The sequence below is a fragment of the Puccinia triticina genome, chromosome 9A (genome assembly GCF_026914185.1).
Source record: "Puccinia triticina chromosome 9A, complete sequence".
NCBI classification, from domain to species: Eukaryota; Fungi; Basidiomycota; class Pucciniomycetes; order Pucciniales; family Pucciniaceae; genus Puccinia; species Puccinia triticina.
This window is the reverse complement of record NC_070566.1, coordinates 3,649,102-3,661,307: the sequence shown is the minus strand read 5'-3', so window position 1 is coordinate 3,661,307 and position 12,206 is coordinate 3,649,102. Positions and strand designations below refer to the sequence as shown.

General features: G+C 45.0%; 2 protein-coding genes across 2 annotated transcripts; one reads left to right on the top strand and one right to left on the bottom strand.

Annotated features, from left to right (window-relative positions):
- Positions 1-4,789: 4,789 nt before the first annotated feature.
- On the bottom strand, positions 4,790-6,550 carry PtA15_9A368 (uncharacterized protein; the record flags this gene model as incomplete). The annotated part of the gene is made up of 5 exons (XM_053172568.1): positions 4,790-5,008; positions 5,096-5,869; positions 5,952-6,099; positions 6,186-6,382; positions 6,512-6,550. 5 exons carry the CDS (start codon positions 6,548-6,550, stop codon positions 4,790-4,792), a joined length of 1,377 nt encoding a protein of 458 aa, XP_053023796.1.
- Positions 6,551-10,442: 3,892 nt separating this feature from the next.
- Positions 10,443-11,226, top strand: PtA15_9A367 (uncharacterized protein; the record flags this gene model as incomplete). Its single annotated transcript, XM_053172567.1, has 2 exons — positions 10,443-10,510; positions 10,584-11,226. 2 exons carry the CDS (start codon positions 10,443-10,445, stop codon positions 11,224-11,226), a joined length of 711 nt encoding a protein of 236 aa, XP_053023795.1.
- Positions 11,227-12,206: the final 980 nt, after the last annotated feature.

Here is a 12,206-nt window from a genome sequence, read left to right as displayed (position 1 = left end):
CACTCCATTGGCCCTCCCCACTGGCCAACCATCTATTGAGAGCAATATTCTAATTTAACTTGCATTTGCAGTCATTTTTTGTGCATTTCTTATTTGGGGTGGTATTGAATTTTACAAGGTGTGTTTTACAAGGTACAAGGCCTTGTAAAAAAGGTCTTTGTAAAATTTGTGGTGTTCAAAATTGATTTTCAAACCACTTTCTACATAAAATCATAAGATCTACATGTCCAAACTTTTGATGGGGTGAAAGTTGAGGGTTCTCTTCATTTCAAGCACCTCTCAAAACTTTGATAAATCTTATGATTTTATGTAAAATGATATTCAAAAATCAATTTTGAACACCTTAATTACACATTGGGGGGGGGGGTGATGTGTAATTTTACAAGGAGTTGTCCAAATCTTGACCTTGTGATGGAAATCCTTGCAAAAAAGACCTTGTAAATTTCCACCTCAGATTTTCCATGTGTAATTTTACAATGTATATTTTTGCAAGGGGTGACCTTGTAAGAAAATGAACTTTCAAAATTGCACATCTTTAGCAAAATCTTGAATTTTACAAGGGAAATCTTGAAATAGTAAAACACCTTGCAAAAGCACCTTGTAAAAATCAATAACAGTGGTTAGCCAAGTTAAATTTACAAGGTTTCAAAAAACATTTACAAAGTCATTTTCCCCCCCCCCACCACTCCTTTTTTTTTTTTTTTTTGGAAAAACAACTTCAAACTGCAAAATGTGCCAAGTTAACTGGGTGCCTCCCCCTGGGGATGACTTATAGCCCTACGTTTTATTTTGTCCCAAGAGGTTGTAAGACCCCTGTGCCTTGGGTTTAAATAACCCTTTCACAAGACCCAATTCAGATGCCTCCTCCACTTAATTCCTAGCTCAGCAGACCCTACCTCAACTGGATTTCTCTCTAAGCTAGTTCAGCTGTCCATTCTGTTATCTCTGATTATTTCTGTTCTATCTAGACAGAGCCACACAACTACATAGAAAATTTATTTGACTTTTGGTAAAAACAGAAAAGTATAGATGGGGTCTCAGCAATTTCTGAAGCTAATGGTTGGGATGAATTAAAATATAGGTCTAGCTTGGAGAAACAGTCAGTTGGTTTTGTTTCCCTACTATATAGAAGACTAGATAAAAAAAAGGGGGGAATGAGAAAAGATTGCAAATCTCACCAAGTTCAGAGAGAAAGTCAGTTGAGATTGGGTGTGCTGAGCTAGGAGGAAAAATGGGAAGTTACGCTATCCAGGTTGCTTGGATGTCATTTAGTTATCAGGTCCTATGTGGTTTGAATAACAACATGAATAGAATCTGTGGGTGTCAAAAGAAAGCTTGAAGGTTGCTTAACAAGACAAGCCCTGATTTTCTCCAAGAAACTCCCATTTTTCATGTTGAAATGTCATTTTTAAGACCAAAAATTAGTTATCTGGGTAACTTATAACTAATTTTTGATGACATAATTGATATTTCAAAATCAAAAACAGTAGTTTCTTGGAGGAAATTAGGTCCCATCCTTTTAAGGAACATTCAAGCTTTCTTTTGACACCAACAGATTCTATTTATTTTGTTTTTCACACCACATAGCACTGGATAACTAAATGACATCTAAGGGACCTAGATAGTGTAACTTCCCATTTTCTAAGGAGGGGAGGAGGCAACATGACTATTTGGTCTGAGTTGGGTCTTGTTAAAGGCTTATGAAACCCAAGGCACAGGGGTCTTACAACCCCTTGGGACAAAATCACCTGTAGGGCTCTAAGTCATCCCCAGGGGGAGGCACCCAGTTAACTTAGGCACATTTTGCAGTTTAAAGTTGTTTTTCCAAAAAAAAAAAAAAAAAAAAAAAAAAAAAAAAAGGAGGGGTGGGGGGGGGGGGGGGGGGGGAATGACCTTGTAAATGTTTTTTGAAACCTTGTAAATTTAATTTGGCTAACCACTGTTATTGATTTTTACAAGGTGCTTTTGCAAGGTGTTTTACTATTTCAAGATTTCCCTTGTAAAATTCAAGATTTTGCTAAAGATGTGCAATTTTGAAAGGTCATTTTCTTACAAGGTCACCCCTTGCAAAAATATACATTGTAAAATTACACATGGAAAATCTGAGGTGGAAATTTACAAGGTCTTTTTTGCAAGGATTTCCATTACAAGGTCAAGATTTGGACAACTTTTAAAGTTACACATCACCCCCTCCCCCCCCCCCCCCCCCCCCCCCCAATGTGTAATTTTACAAGGATCGTTTTTACAAGGCCTTGTACCTTGCAAAACACACCTTCTAAAATTAACCCACCCCCTTATTTGGACGTTTGTTTTATTTCTTTGTTGCACGTTGTTTTCCCTTCCCCAATTTCTCTTTTCATCACACACTTGTTATTGTTTTTTCCAATCCCCTCCCTCTGTTCCGCTCACCATGAACAATTGTACGCAATGCAGCAACTGGCACCCTGGCGGTAAATACCAGTATGCTATCTGCATATCTGCCATATCTGACTGATATGCAACCACCTCAATTGGAAGCAGTGGATACCACGGTTGAGCACATTGTGTCGTGGAGGACACTAAGGGACCCCGGGGAGCCCACATCTCATTGGATGGCAGTGCCGGTGTGAGGCCAAACCTCCTGCTTTTATCACGAGGAGTCCTTGCTGTGCCCACGGAAAGCCCAAGACTTCTGTGGATTTGGCAAGGTGATCCCGTGGATACTCCCTGGATCAAGTTGGTGGTGAGTGCGTGGGCGTGTGGACCAGGAGCTGCTGGTCCGCCCGCTGCATGGGTTTGCCGTGGAATCCTGAGTTATGTCCCCATCGAGGTACTCCCCGGGTGTACCTGTCCCGCAGTCAACGCTGCGCCAGCTACGTCAACGTTGGTGTCAGTCCTCATTCCTCTAACAGCTTGCCATGGCCGCTACGCTGCGTTACAGCGCGCTTTAGCGTGATTTTGTTGCTAAACACGCTGTAGCGCTAACTTAACTAATTCCCTCCTTGCGGGAGCGAAGCAACCTTCAAAGGAGGGACTTATGACTTATTTCACACTTCTTTCCTGTGAGATTGGGGCTTGTGTGGCTTTGTATGCCATTTTTTCCTTTCTTGCTTCACACAGAAAAACTAGGCAGCCTCTGCTGGAGCCCTGAAGGGTCAAGATAGCTGAACATCTTGGCTTCATGTCCCTGTCCTCATGATGAGGATTGGATGCAGGGGCTGCAGTGGCCAAGGCATCTTAACCAGAGCATGGAGAGCCTGTTTCCTGTGTAATTGAAATGAAAAACCATACTGTTTTCCGTGGTCAGTTAAATCCGCACAGCATATAGCTCAAGGAACCTTGAAAATACAAAACTTTGAAGGGTCATGGAGCAAAAATGGTTGGAGTTCCAGGAACATGTGTAGCGGCAAAAGATAGGGAAGAGTGAGACAAGTTTCATGATCCAAAGAGCATGCCTGGGGCCCTTTGGGAACAGGGTCAAAAATTGAAAGGCACAAAATTGCCTGCAAAAACATTTGGAAGATTGGAATCTCTCTGGCCAAAATTTGAACATTAGTCCCAAGTCCCTCCTTCGGAGTTTGCGCTTCGCGCCAGCCCAGGCTGTGTACCAGGGCCCTCCAAAGTGGGGAACTTGTGTTAAGTTACGCTGTAGCGTGGCAGAAAGCCACCAATATTGCACCAACACTATGAGCTAAGTGGTCAAAATGAACCCGGCCGCTAATCTAACATTCTTCTCTTTTGAAAAAAAGTGTGGTAAGCATAGCGGCCCAGGTTGCCACACTGCTGAAAACACACAGTCTTGTAACCCAGCTCAAAGAGCAGCAACAGGAAGATACTGGTTCCCAAGCAAAGTAGGGGGGAGTGCAGAGGAAGCTCAACTAAGCTTCTCCTTTGCGGCCGCTGGCAGGAGGGTGCTCACACCCCCCAAGCACAGAAGGGACTTGTGGTAAGTTTGGGGTAGAGTTGTGAGGAAACAAGGGAGAATCAGGATTGGAAGGAAAGGACAAATGTGGAGATTGAAGGCCAGAAGTAGCACAGCACCTGGAGCAACATGTTTGAGCTTTTAGTAACTTGAAAACTGATATTAGGGGGTTTCAAATTTGGCTTACATGCACTTTTGCCAGTCAGTGTTCAAGTTCATTCTTGAAAACTGAGTTGCAAAAGTGATGCCCTGGCTGCTACGCTACGTCTCAACGGGCTCTAACGCGGTTTCGCCGCTGAACATGCTGTCGCACAGAAATGCGCCAATATTGCGCCAGTTGTAAAAATGAACCCGGCCGCTAAGCTAGCCTTTTTTTTTTTTTTTTGAAAAAAGCGTGGCCGGCGTAGCGGCCCAGATTGCCACACCGCTGAAACCACAGTCTTATAACCCAACTCGTAGAGCAGCGACGGGAAGATACTGGTTCGCGAGCGAAGTAGGGGGGGGAGTGAGCTTGACTAAGCTTCTCCTTTGCAGACGCTAGCGGGAGGGTGCTCATACCCCGCAAGCACAGTGTGGAGAGGGATCAAGGATCGGAGAGTGACTGGTGAGGAGACCAGAGGGAAATCGGATTGGCAGGAAAGGACGGAGGTGGATATTGAAGGTCAGAAGCAGCACAGCACCAGAAGCGACATGTTCGAGCTGTTCGAAACTTGAAAACTGGTATTAAATGTGAGAATAGTAATGCTATGTCCGGGGGTAAAATGAACTGGTACAAAAATTGAATACATATAGCCTTCGTTTGTTGCTTAATGTCACTTGTCCTTTACATACATAGGATGCGACTACAATGGGGTGGATAGGGAGAAAGAGCGGAGAAAAGAAGAGAAATTATTTAGGGCCGTGTTTCTTTTTGATTTTTTTCCGCTTGGCGGGTGGTTCATGGGAGGGTGCAGAGGGTAACTGAGACTGGAGGTTGGTTTCGAGAGTCTGGAGTCGTTGGAGCTTGACTTTCAGCAATCCATAGCGTACGAGCTGGTCAGAGTACTCCAGCATCTCAGTCTTGAAGTTCTCCAAGAAGCTTTGCAGGGCAGCCTGTTCCCCTTCGGCCTCAGCTCGCTCGTCCTCCTCCTCCTCCTCTTCATCGCCATCAGCTCGTTCCCGGTGGTCAGAAAGGAGTAACAGCCGTCGGTCCACCTTTTCGAGCTCGTCTTCAATCAGCTTGCGGACCGAGATAGAGATAATGTCGGGTGGATTCAATTGGCTCTTGATCTTGAGTAACAGACGCTGAGTTTCTAGACTCAGTTCCTCGCCGTCTTCGATTGACTTCTCGAGTGAGTCGTCTTGTCTGAGTAGCCTATCCGCGACGATATAGATCTGTTCTTCCCCGGGGTCCTGCTGGCTTTCTTGGACTAGATCTTTGCCGGCCTTGAGGGCCTGCCGACTTGTTGTTGGCTGGTCGAATAACAAGTTGATGTCCGTCTTCCGGCTCGTTTCGGCTGTCCTCTGGCTGCTCTTGGCCTCCTTGCGAGAAACCCCTGGTGTGAAGATCTTGGCTGCTAGCGTCTTCATTTTGTCTGAATCGCTCGAATTGCGTGGTGAAGTTTTGGGGGTATTCAAAACAGTAGGCGTCGCATCACTATCACATGAGGGCTCACTGCGTTCTTTCTTTCGTTGTACCACGTGTAGTGATTTTCTAGATCGACCCGATGCTTTCGATACTCGAATATCAGAGATGGGAATGATGGGTTTGTTGATGCTCGATTTGATTGACGCGCTACTGGGGAGATTACCGTGATCTGGGGAGGTTGGTTGAGCATTTTCTTTGCCTGTGATAATTTTGCCCTTAGCTTTTTTAGACGTGTTGGGACCCGGTGGTTCAGGACGTGGTTTGATGAGCTCAGCCAGGCTGATCTCCCGAGTAAGAGGTGATTGTAGAACTCTTTGAGGCTGTGGAATTTTAGAGGTCGACTGAGCGGTGAGCGTCCAGGTCAGCAGGGACTCGAATGGTTTTTGAAACATGCGATTCAGTCTATCATGTGAGTTGGCTTACGGGAGTATTGGATGCTGATGAGTGATTAGATTGGGTGCGTTTGTCGGAAGGGATGGCATCCGGTTGGTTCAGTTGACCAAATTTTGGTCCAGTAGCGGGTGGTAGGGTGAAGGTCAACCGTTTGCCAGCGTAGCTGGGGAGCACATCCCTGTCCAGACATCGAAGGAGAACAAATTCTGAGCAGTGGGCCGAGATTGATTGAGAGAGTTAAAGAGGAAAAACACGAGGACTTACATTGGGCCATTCCTCCGACGAGCGACCTTCCGTTCCTCACGGGTCAGTTCGCGACCTGGGGTGATGACCTTCTCAGGTTTCGGCGGCGTCTCAGCCGATCGAATGTGAAGAGGAGAGAAGCTGGTGGTCGTTTGCAAGTTCATGGTTGGCCGGAAGACTGAAGACGGAGAAGCGCAATCCGAATTATACGAGGAAATCTGGACTGCGAAGTGAAAGAACCAACCTGTGAACCTCCACCAGCACAAGCCAGCCACTCACCAAAACAGACAAACTTACCCAGGCTAACCAAACTCCAACCAGTGCCTTGCCTTGGCATGCACACTCACAGGGACACCCATCATAAAGTAGATGAGCCATTGCTGCATGAAACACAGCATTTTGGGGTCATATAAATGCTATTTCAATGACATGCACAGTGTGCTTCTCTTGACAACAATCTGCTGATAATTCATACAAAGCAGGGTTTTTTTTGACTACACAGTTTCCAAACAAGCATACATAATTCAGATGGTTGCAGGCTTTAAGAATGAGCATTCAAGGTGTTCAAAGTTGAAATCATAAAATTTTCAATACATATAATCATAACCCTTAGTGGATGACTTCCCCTCAGATCTGCATCCCTTTTACACACCCCGGCAATTCTTAATTTTTGGCAAAAATAAATGTGTTTTCCTAAGCCTGGGAATCATTGCTCTCATGTGCAACTGTTGTGTTTTTGGTAGCTATCTTGATGTAGGATTTAGAAGGGCATCTAGAGCTCTCTAAATGCCAACAGGAAGTCTTCCAGTGATGATTCTTATACAGTGCGGGACACCACTTTTGTGCTAGCCCCCTGGGGGTGTCCCAAATGTTGGGCTTGAGAAATTCACAAAAATCCCCCGATACCCCGGGGGTTGTGGGGAGGGTTAGGGGGGTGACCAGTGTAAAAATCACGAGTCCAAGTGCAAGATTTCTTTTCCCCAGCCTCCAAGATGGCGCCTATGACAACAGCACAAAGAGCTCAGATCAAAGTACGAAGAAAAGAGTCCTTACTTTGAAGAAAACCCTCCTGAAGCCAACCAAAAAAGCCGCTGAAACCCTTCTTGCAGCCTTGAAAACTGCCTGTTGTCCTTATTGCTGACAAAGACGACCCTATTTTAATTGAGAGCAACAATGAGGATAATTTTGGTCTATTCAAAACTCCTCTCTTAGAAAAATATCAAGAAGAAGAAATTGCTATGGCTGAAGAGACTCAACAGATGCTTAATTGGTGTTGCAATGGCAAAACCTCCTACAAAAATGATGAAGTTGACAAAGCTACCAGGAAGATCTTGTGTCCGATCTTGTACTCAAAGGATAAAGAAGAGCAAGCTCAGAAGAAAAGGCAAATTATCAAAAGTGGAAATTCAAAGTGCAAGATGCCAGTTCCTAGCTCCGACCCAAACTCAAAGAAACTTGTTCTTTTCCTACAAATACAAGGCCTTGTTTTTGTACCGCAATGCTCCAAAACACACTATAAGTGAAGAATATACACTTAATACATAGTCTATATGCATAATGCACCTCCATAGTGCCATACTATGGCCTGTAAGTCCATGTGTCCCAAATCCAAACCACCCAAAAAGTGAAACTTTTTTCTGAGCAGTGCCACAGAGCTGGCGAGATATTTATAGAATCCCCTAGCTCTGTAGAGCTCAAAAATGTCACTTTGGTGTATTGTACATGATATATGTAAACCCTGATAGGTCTCAAAAAATAAAGACATTTTTGCAGGCGCGGGCTAGCACAAAAGTGATGTCCCGCACTGTAGGGTCTTGACAAATCAACTCCCAAAATTTCCCAAATGTTGTGCATGTTTGAGTGACCAGATTTTTACGTCTGGCCTGGGTCCCCAGAACCAAAAATTGGTCCTGGAAACTTTTGGGGAAAAATTCCAACACAGTTTGGGATTTGGAATTTTAATTTTACAAAGAATGACAAAAACAATGAAAAATTTATAACTTCTCACTGGGGCACCTAGAGCCCACCAAGATTTTACAGCAGGGAGAAAAACCTTGAGCCTCTGAAGGGTGTGTGGTGAGCTGCATGACAATAGCACACCACAAGAAAGGCATGTGCTACTTTGGGTCTAATTTGGTGGATTTCATATTAATAAAAACTATCAAAACCTTGGCACAGGTGCCCAAAGGTGCACCAAAAATCCACATCATCAATTAAATTACTATGTCTTCAAATGGTTAGCTGCAAGGCAGTAACCAAAAAATAGATTTTTTGAGGTGATGGGGTTTTTGGTCATATCTCCTACTACTACCAATGGTGGGTCAACTATGCTAGTAAATAGGCACTGTTAATAGTGCCTCTGGTCTTCATCTCATCCATATTAACTAATCTCTACATGCCTGGCCATCCAGATTTTCCAAAGTCAAAAGTGTATGGAGAGTGCTCTAAAATCCCAAAAAACCATATTCTCACGGACTCACTGACACACACATGCAGTTTGAATTACAAAGCTGATAACAGTAGGCTAGCTGAAAATTATATTTCAGGTGGCTGTCCTACTCTGAAAGACAAAAAAGATATTGGGGCAAGTTATGGATTTACTCATTCCCCTCAGGACTCAGGATGTCAGCTCTGGTCTCTTATGTGGCACGGAGTTGATGGGATTATACACGCTGTAGCGGCTAGAATAGCGGCCAGCGGAAGAATGTTGCCACACTATAACCTGTTAAGGCCAATGGGAGGAAACCACACCTCAACGCTTCAAAGCGGAGGGGCTAGCACCCTTATGTAAAGGGGACGCGGCGAGATTACTCGAGCCTGGCGCCGTGGCTACACAAGGTATGAGTGTCTTGTCTTCTAGGATACAGGTGTTATAACATCCAGCTGTACCTAGGAAAAATACACAAAGGAGGAAAGCTGTTTTAAAGGAAACAGGTTAGTAGATTATATAAAACCCCACTCAATTATAGTTTAAAGTAAGGTAGTCAGGTTTGTATGTGTAATAATCTTGGGGGAAAGATCCCCCCCTTTTTATAATACAGGATCCTGATCCTCCTTCAAGTCAAGGCCCTGGAGGGATCCTTAAATCCAAGGAAGGAAAGAGGAACACAGAATTCAGATGAGGGATTTTCATAAATACTTATGTAATCTCCCCATTTGTACATAAATTGTGCTTAATCAGGATAAATACATAGAGAGATAATTTCATCTCTCTCTGTATGGAAAATACATAATAAGTGTGAAATCATATAGTTTAGTACATATAAAGTAATGATTGCAACAAAAGTAATAATATAAGACAACAGGAGGACTTGAACACAGGATCTTACACAAGATCAAGGTCAATCTTAAGGTAGCCTTTAGCCATTGGGTTACATGACTTGTAATTTTCATTATAGACACATGGAAAATTGTCTCAGTGGCTGACACAGGAGGAAGTTGAATGCTTTGTTGCTCTGATTACAGAATGAAAAAAACCAGAGAATAAAATTTTTGAATCTGTGGTTCCATCTGCAACATGGATAGCTTTCATTCTGTGTAAAGAATGGGGAAAAAAGTTGGCAAGATGAAGGAGCAAATGAAATCCAAGTTTATTAAAGACACAGTTTTGCCACAATTGAAAAAATCAAGATCAAGGGTTCCCCCTGTAAAAACACAAAATCAAAAAAAAAAAAAAATCAAGGGTTTGCCCAAGTTACAAAAGGGTAAAAAAAAGACCACAAATTCACCTCCCAATATTAAACATACATACAAAAATAAGCTGATCTAATACAAAAATAACAAAAGTGATCACATGCTAACCTCAACCAGCCTTCCAACATCAGCAAAGCTGTGCCCACAGGCGCAACACCCAGCCCGTGTCAAGTGCACGGGTCAAAAATGATGGACGTGAAGGCCCCCGGCCCGCAGACCAGTGGGGGGCCCACCCACTCTTTAGCCCCTCAGACTGTGCAAGTGCAACAGCGGAGGGGGTGAGGGCAAACCGTCTGCTGGAATTACAGCGGCAAAGGACGCCCTGGGGATTATCCAAACACACAAGAGCACCCCCTCTTATATGCATGCTCCACCAGCAAGCTCGCCTCAACTCCCCTCGACTCCGCCCTGCATGCCTCATATCCTTGGCAACAATGCCACTGCCACGTTGATGTATGTCTGACCTGCGCGGCACCGACTACAACTCAACAGCCTTTGATCACCTGGAGGCTGGGCCCACGCAACCATTGCATCTCGCCTCAAGTTCTTTCTCCTAGGAAGGTTTGATACAAGGTCATCGAGGTGATGAAGAAATCCAATTGGCTGACCAACGGAATAAGAAAATTATCGCTGAGATCAGAGAACAACAGCTGGTTGAGTTTGGTAACACTTTTGTCCTCTGCAGCCTCCTCAACACCGCCCTCGCCCCCCTAAGAACAATTTCAGTAGCCTTGCAAGCGCCTTCAACACCCTTGCTACCGGGCTCGGCAGGATCACTCAGGGCAAGATTGGCATCAGCCCCGACCGCAGCTTTGACTACGCCCCCCCCCCTGAATCCTTCACTTTGATCCCCTGTAGACCAAGTTTGACCACTCAGAATAGTGGCGATGGAAGCAGTACTGCGAGCCATTATGGCGGCGCAAGCTCCACCTCGATCTCCTACGACCTTCCAGGATGGTGTGCGGCCGTATTGAGCGTGCTTCGCCTGCCAGAGCAGGCCGGAAACAACTCAACGACGAGTAGGAATGAGACAGCAACCGAGGAAGCCGGAGGGCTCATTGGCAGAGACGAACGGGTTCTGGGTCTATCTCTTGCATATCCATCAGCTCGCCCTCTTACAGCCCTGGCTCAAGCTGACCACCAGTTGTGTTGCCGCGCGTCCGGAAGCCTGCCCCAGCAGTTCGAGACATTCGCGCTTCGGTCCGCGCCAGCAGCTACTGGCGACCTGGTCATGATGGTCATTGATTGCACGATGTCCCCGACCCCTTTTGGATTCGATGCGGCGAAGGACCACCAAAAACGACTCCGGCCCCCTCTCAATTTTCCTCTCCAGAACACGGTCCCCCCTTCCTGCAGCGCAGATAGATGACCGGGCAAACAATCAACGCCGGCCTTCGTTTTTTTGGTCTACACAAACTCGATCAATTGCTCAACCAGTTTGATTGCACCCCCCCCTCCTCAAAGCTTTTTTTTGGGCTGCAAAGATTGACCTCAGGCGACATCTCGAATGGAGAATCCAAACAATCGCCCCCCTCTTCTTTTTTTCATGACTCAAAATGATAGCAGGTTGGTGAGTGGCCGATGTCCCCTCTCCCTTTCCCATCTCCCTCACGCTCTCCCTGACCGATCAACAACAAAAGACCGTTGCTACCGGCCTTCCCGACAACACCCTGTAGGCTACAGAGACAGCCCAATGACCTGCTTCAAGCCTCCTCTCCCTGCGCGACCTCCGATCAACCCAATAGGCCGCTGAACGGCCTCCAAATGTTAACCAAACCCTTTAGAACACCTCCGAACGCCCTCAGACCTCCCCAAGCAATCAAGCAACCCACAAGGCAAGCTCTGACTCATGGGCCGCTTATGACGCCAACATCACCCCTTTCACTTCTCTTGGACTTGACCAACCAAACAATTGCGGTGCCCTTGTTTTCTTACTACAATTGACCAGATGGGATCCACCTCCCTCTTTTGTCCGGTGGTTTTTGGACAGACCAATCAAGCGTGCAACATACATCAGTATTCTCTCCTGTTTCATTGATGCATATGATTTTGAAACTGTAGAAAGTAACCCAATTGGGATGTTTATCATGATCACTTCATTCCAATGGGGAAAAGAGAACAAGGAGACACCAGTGGAACAATGTGCCTTGCCAAATGGCAAAAAAAATTCCTTTCCTTATGACTGCAAAAAAAGGTCACCATTATGATGTTTGTAATTTTTGTTAACAAGTTTTGAAAAAAGACTACACATAATTTACAATGATGGGAAAAAAAGGACATAGGAAGAAATGAGATAAAAAGGGGATATAGGAGGGAAAGGAATGGGTTGAAGAATGATGATGGAAGAAA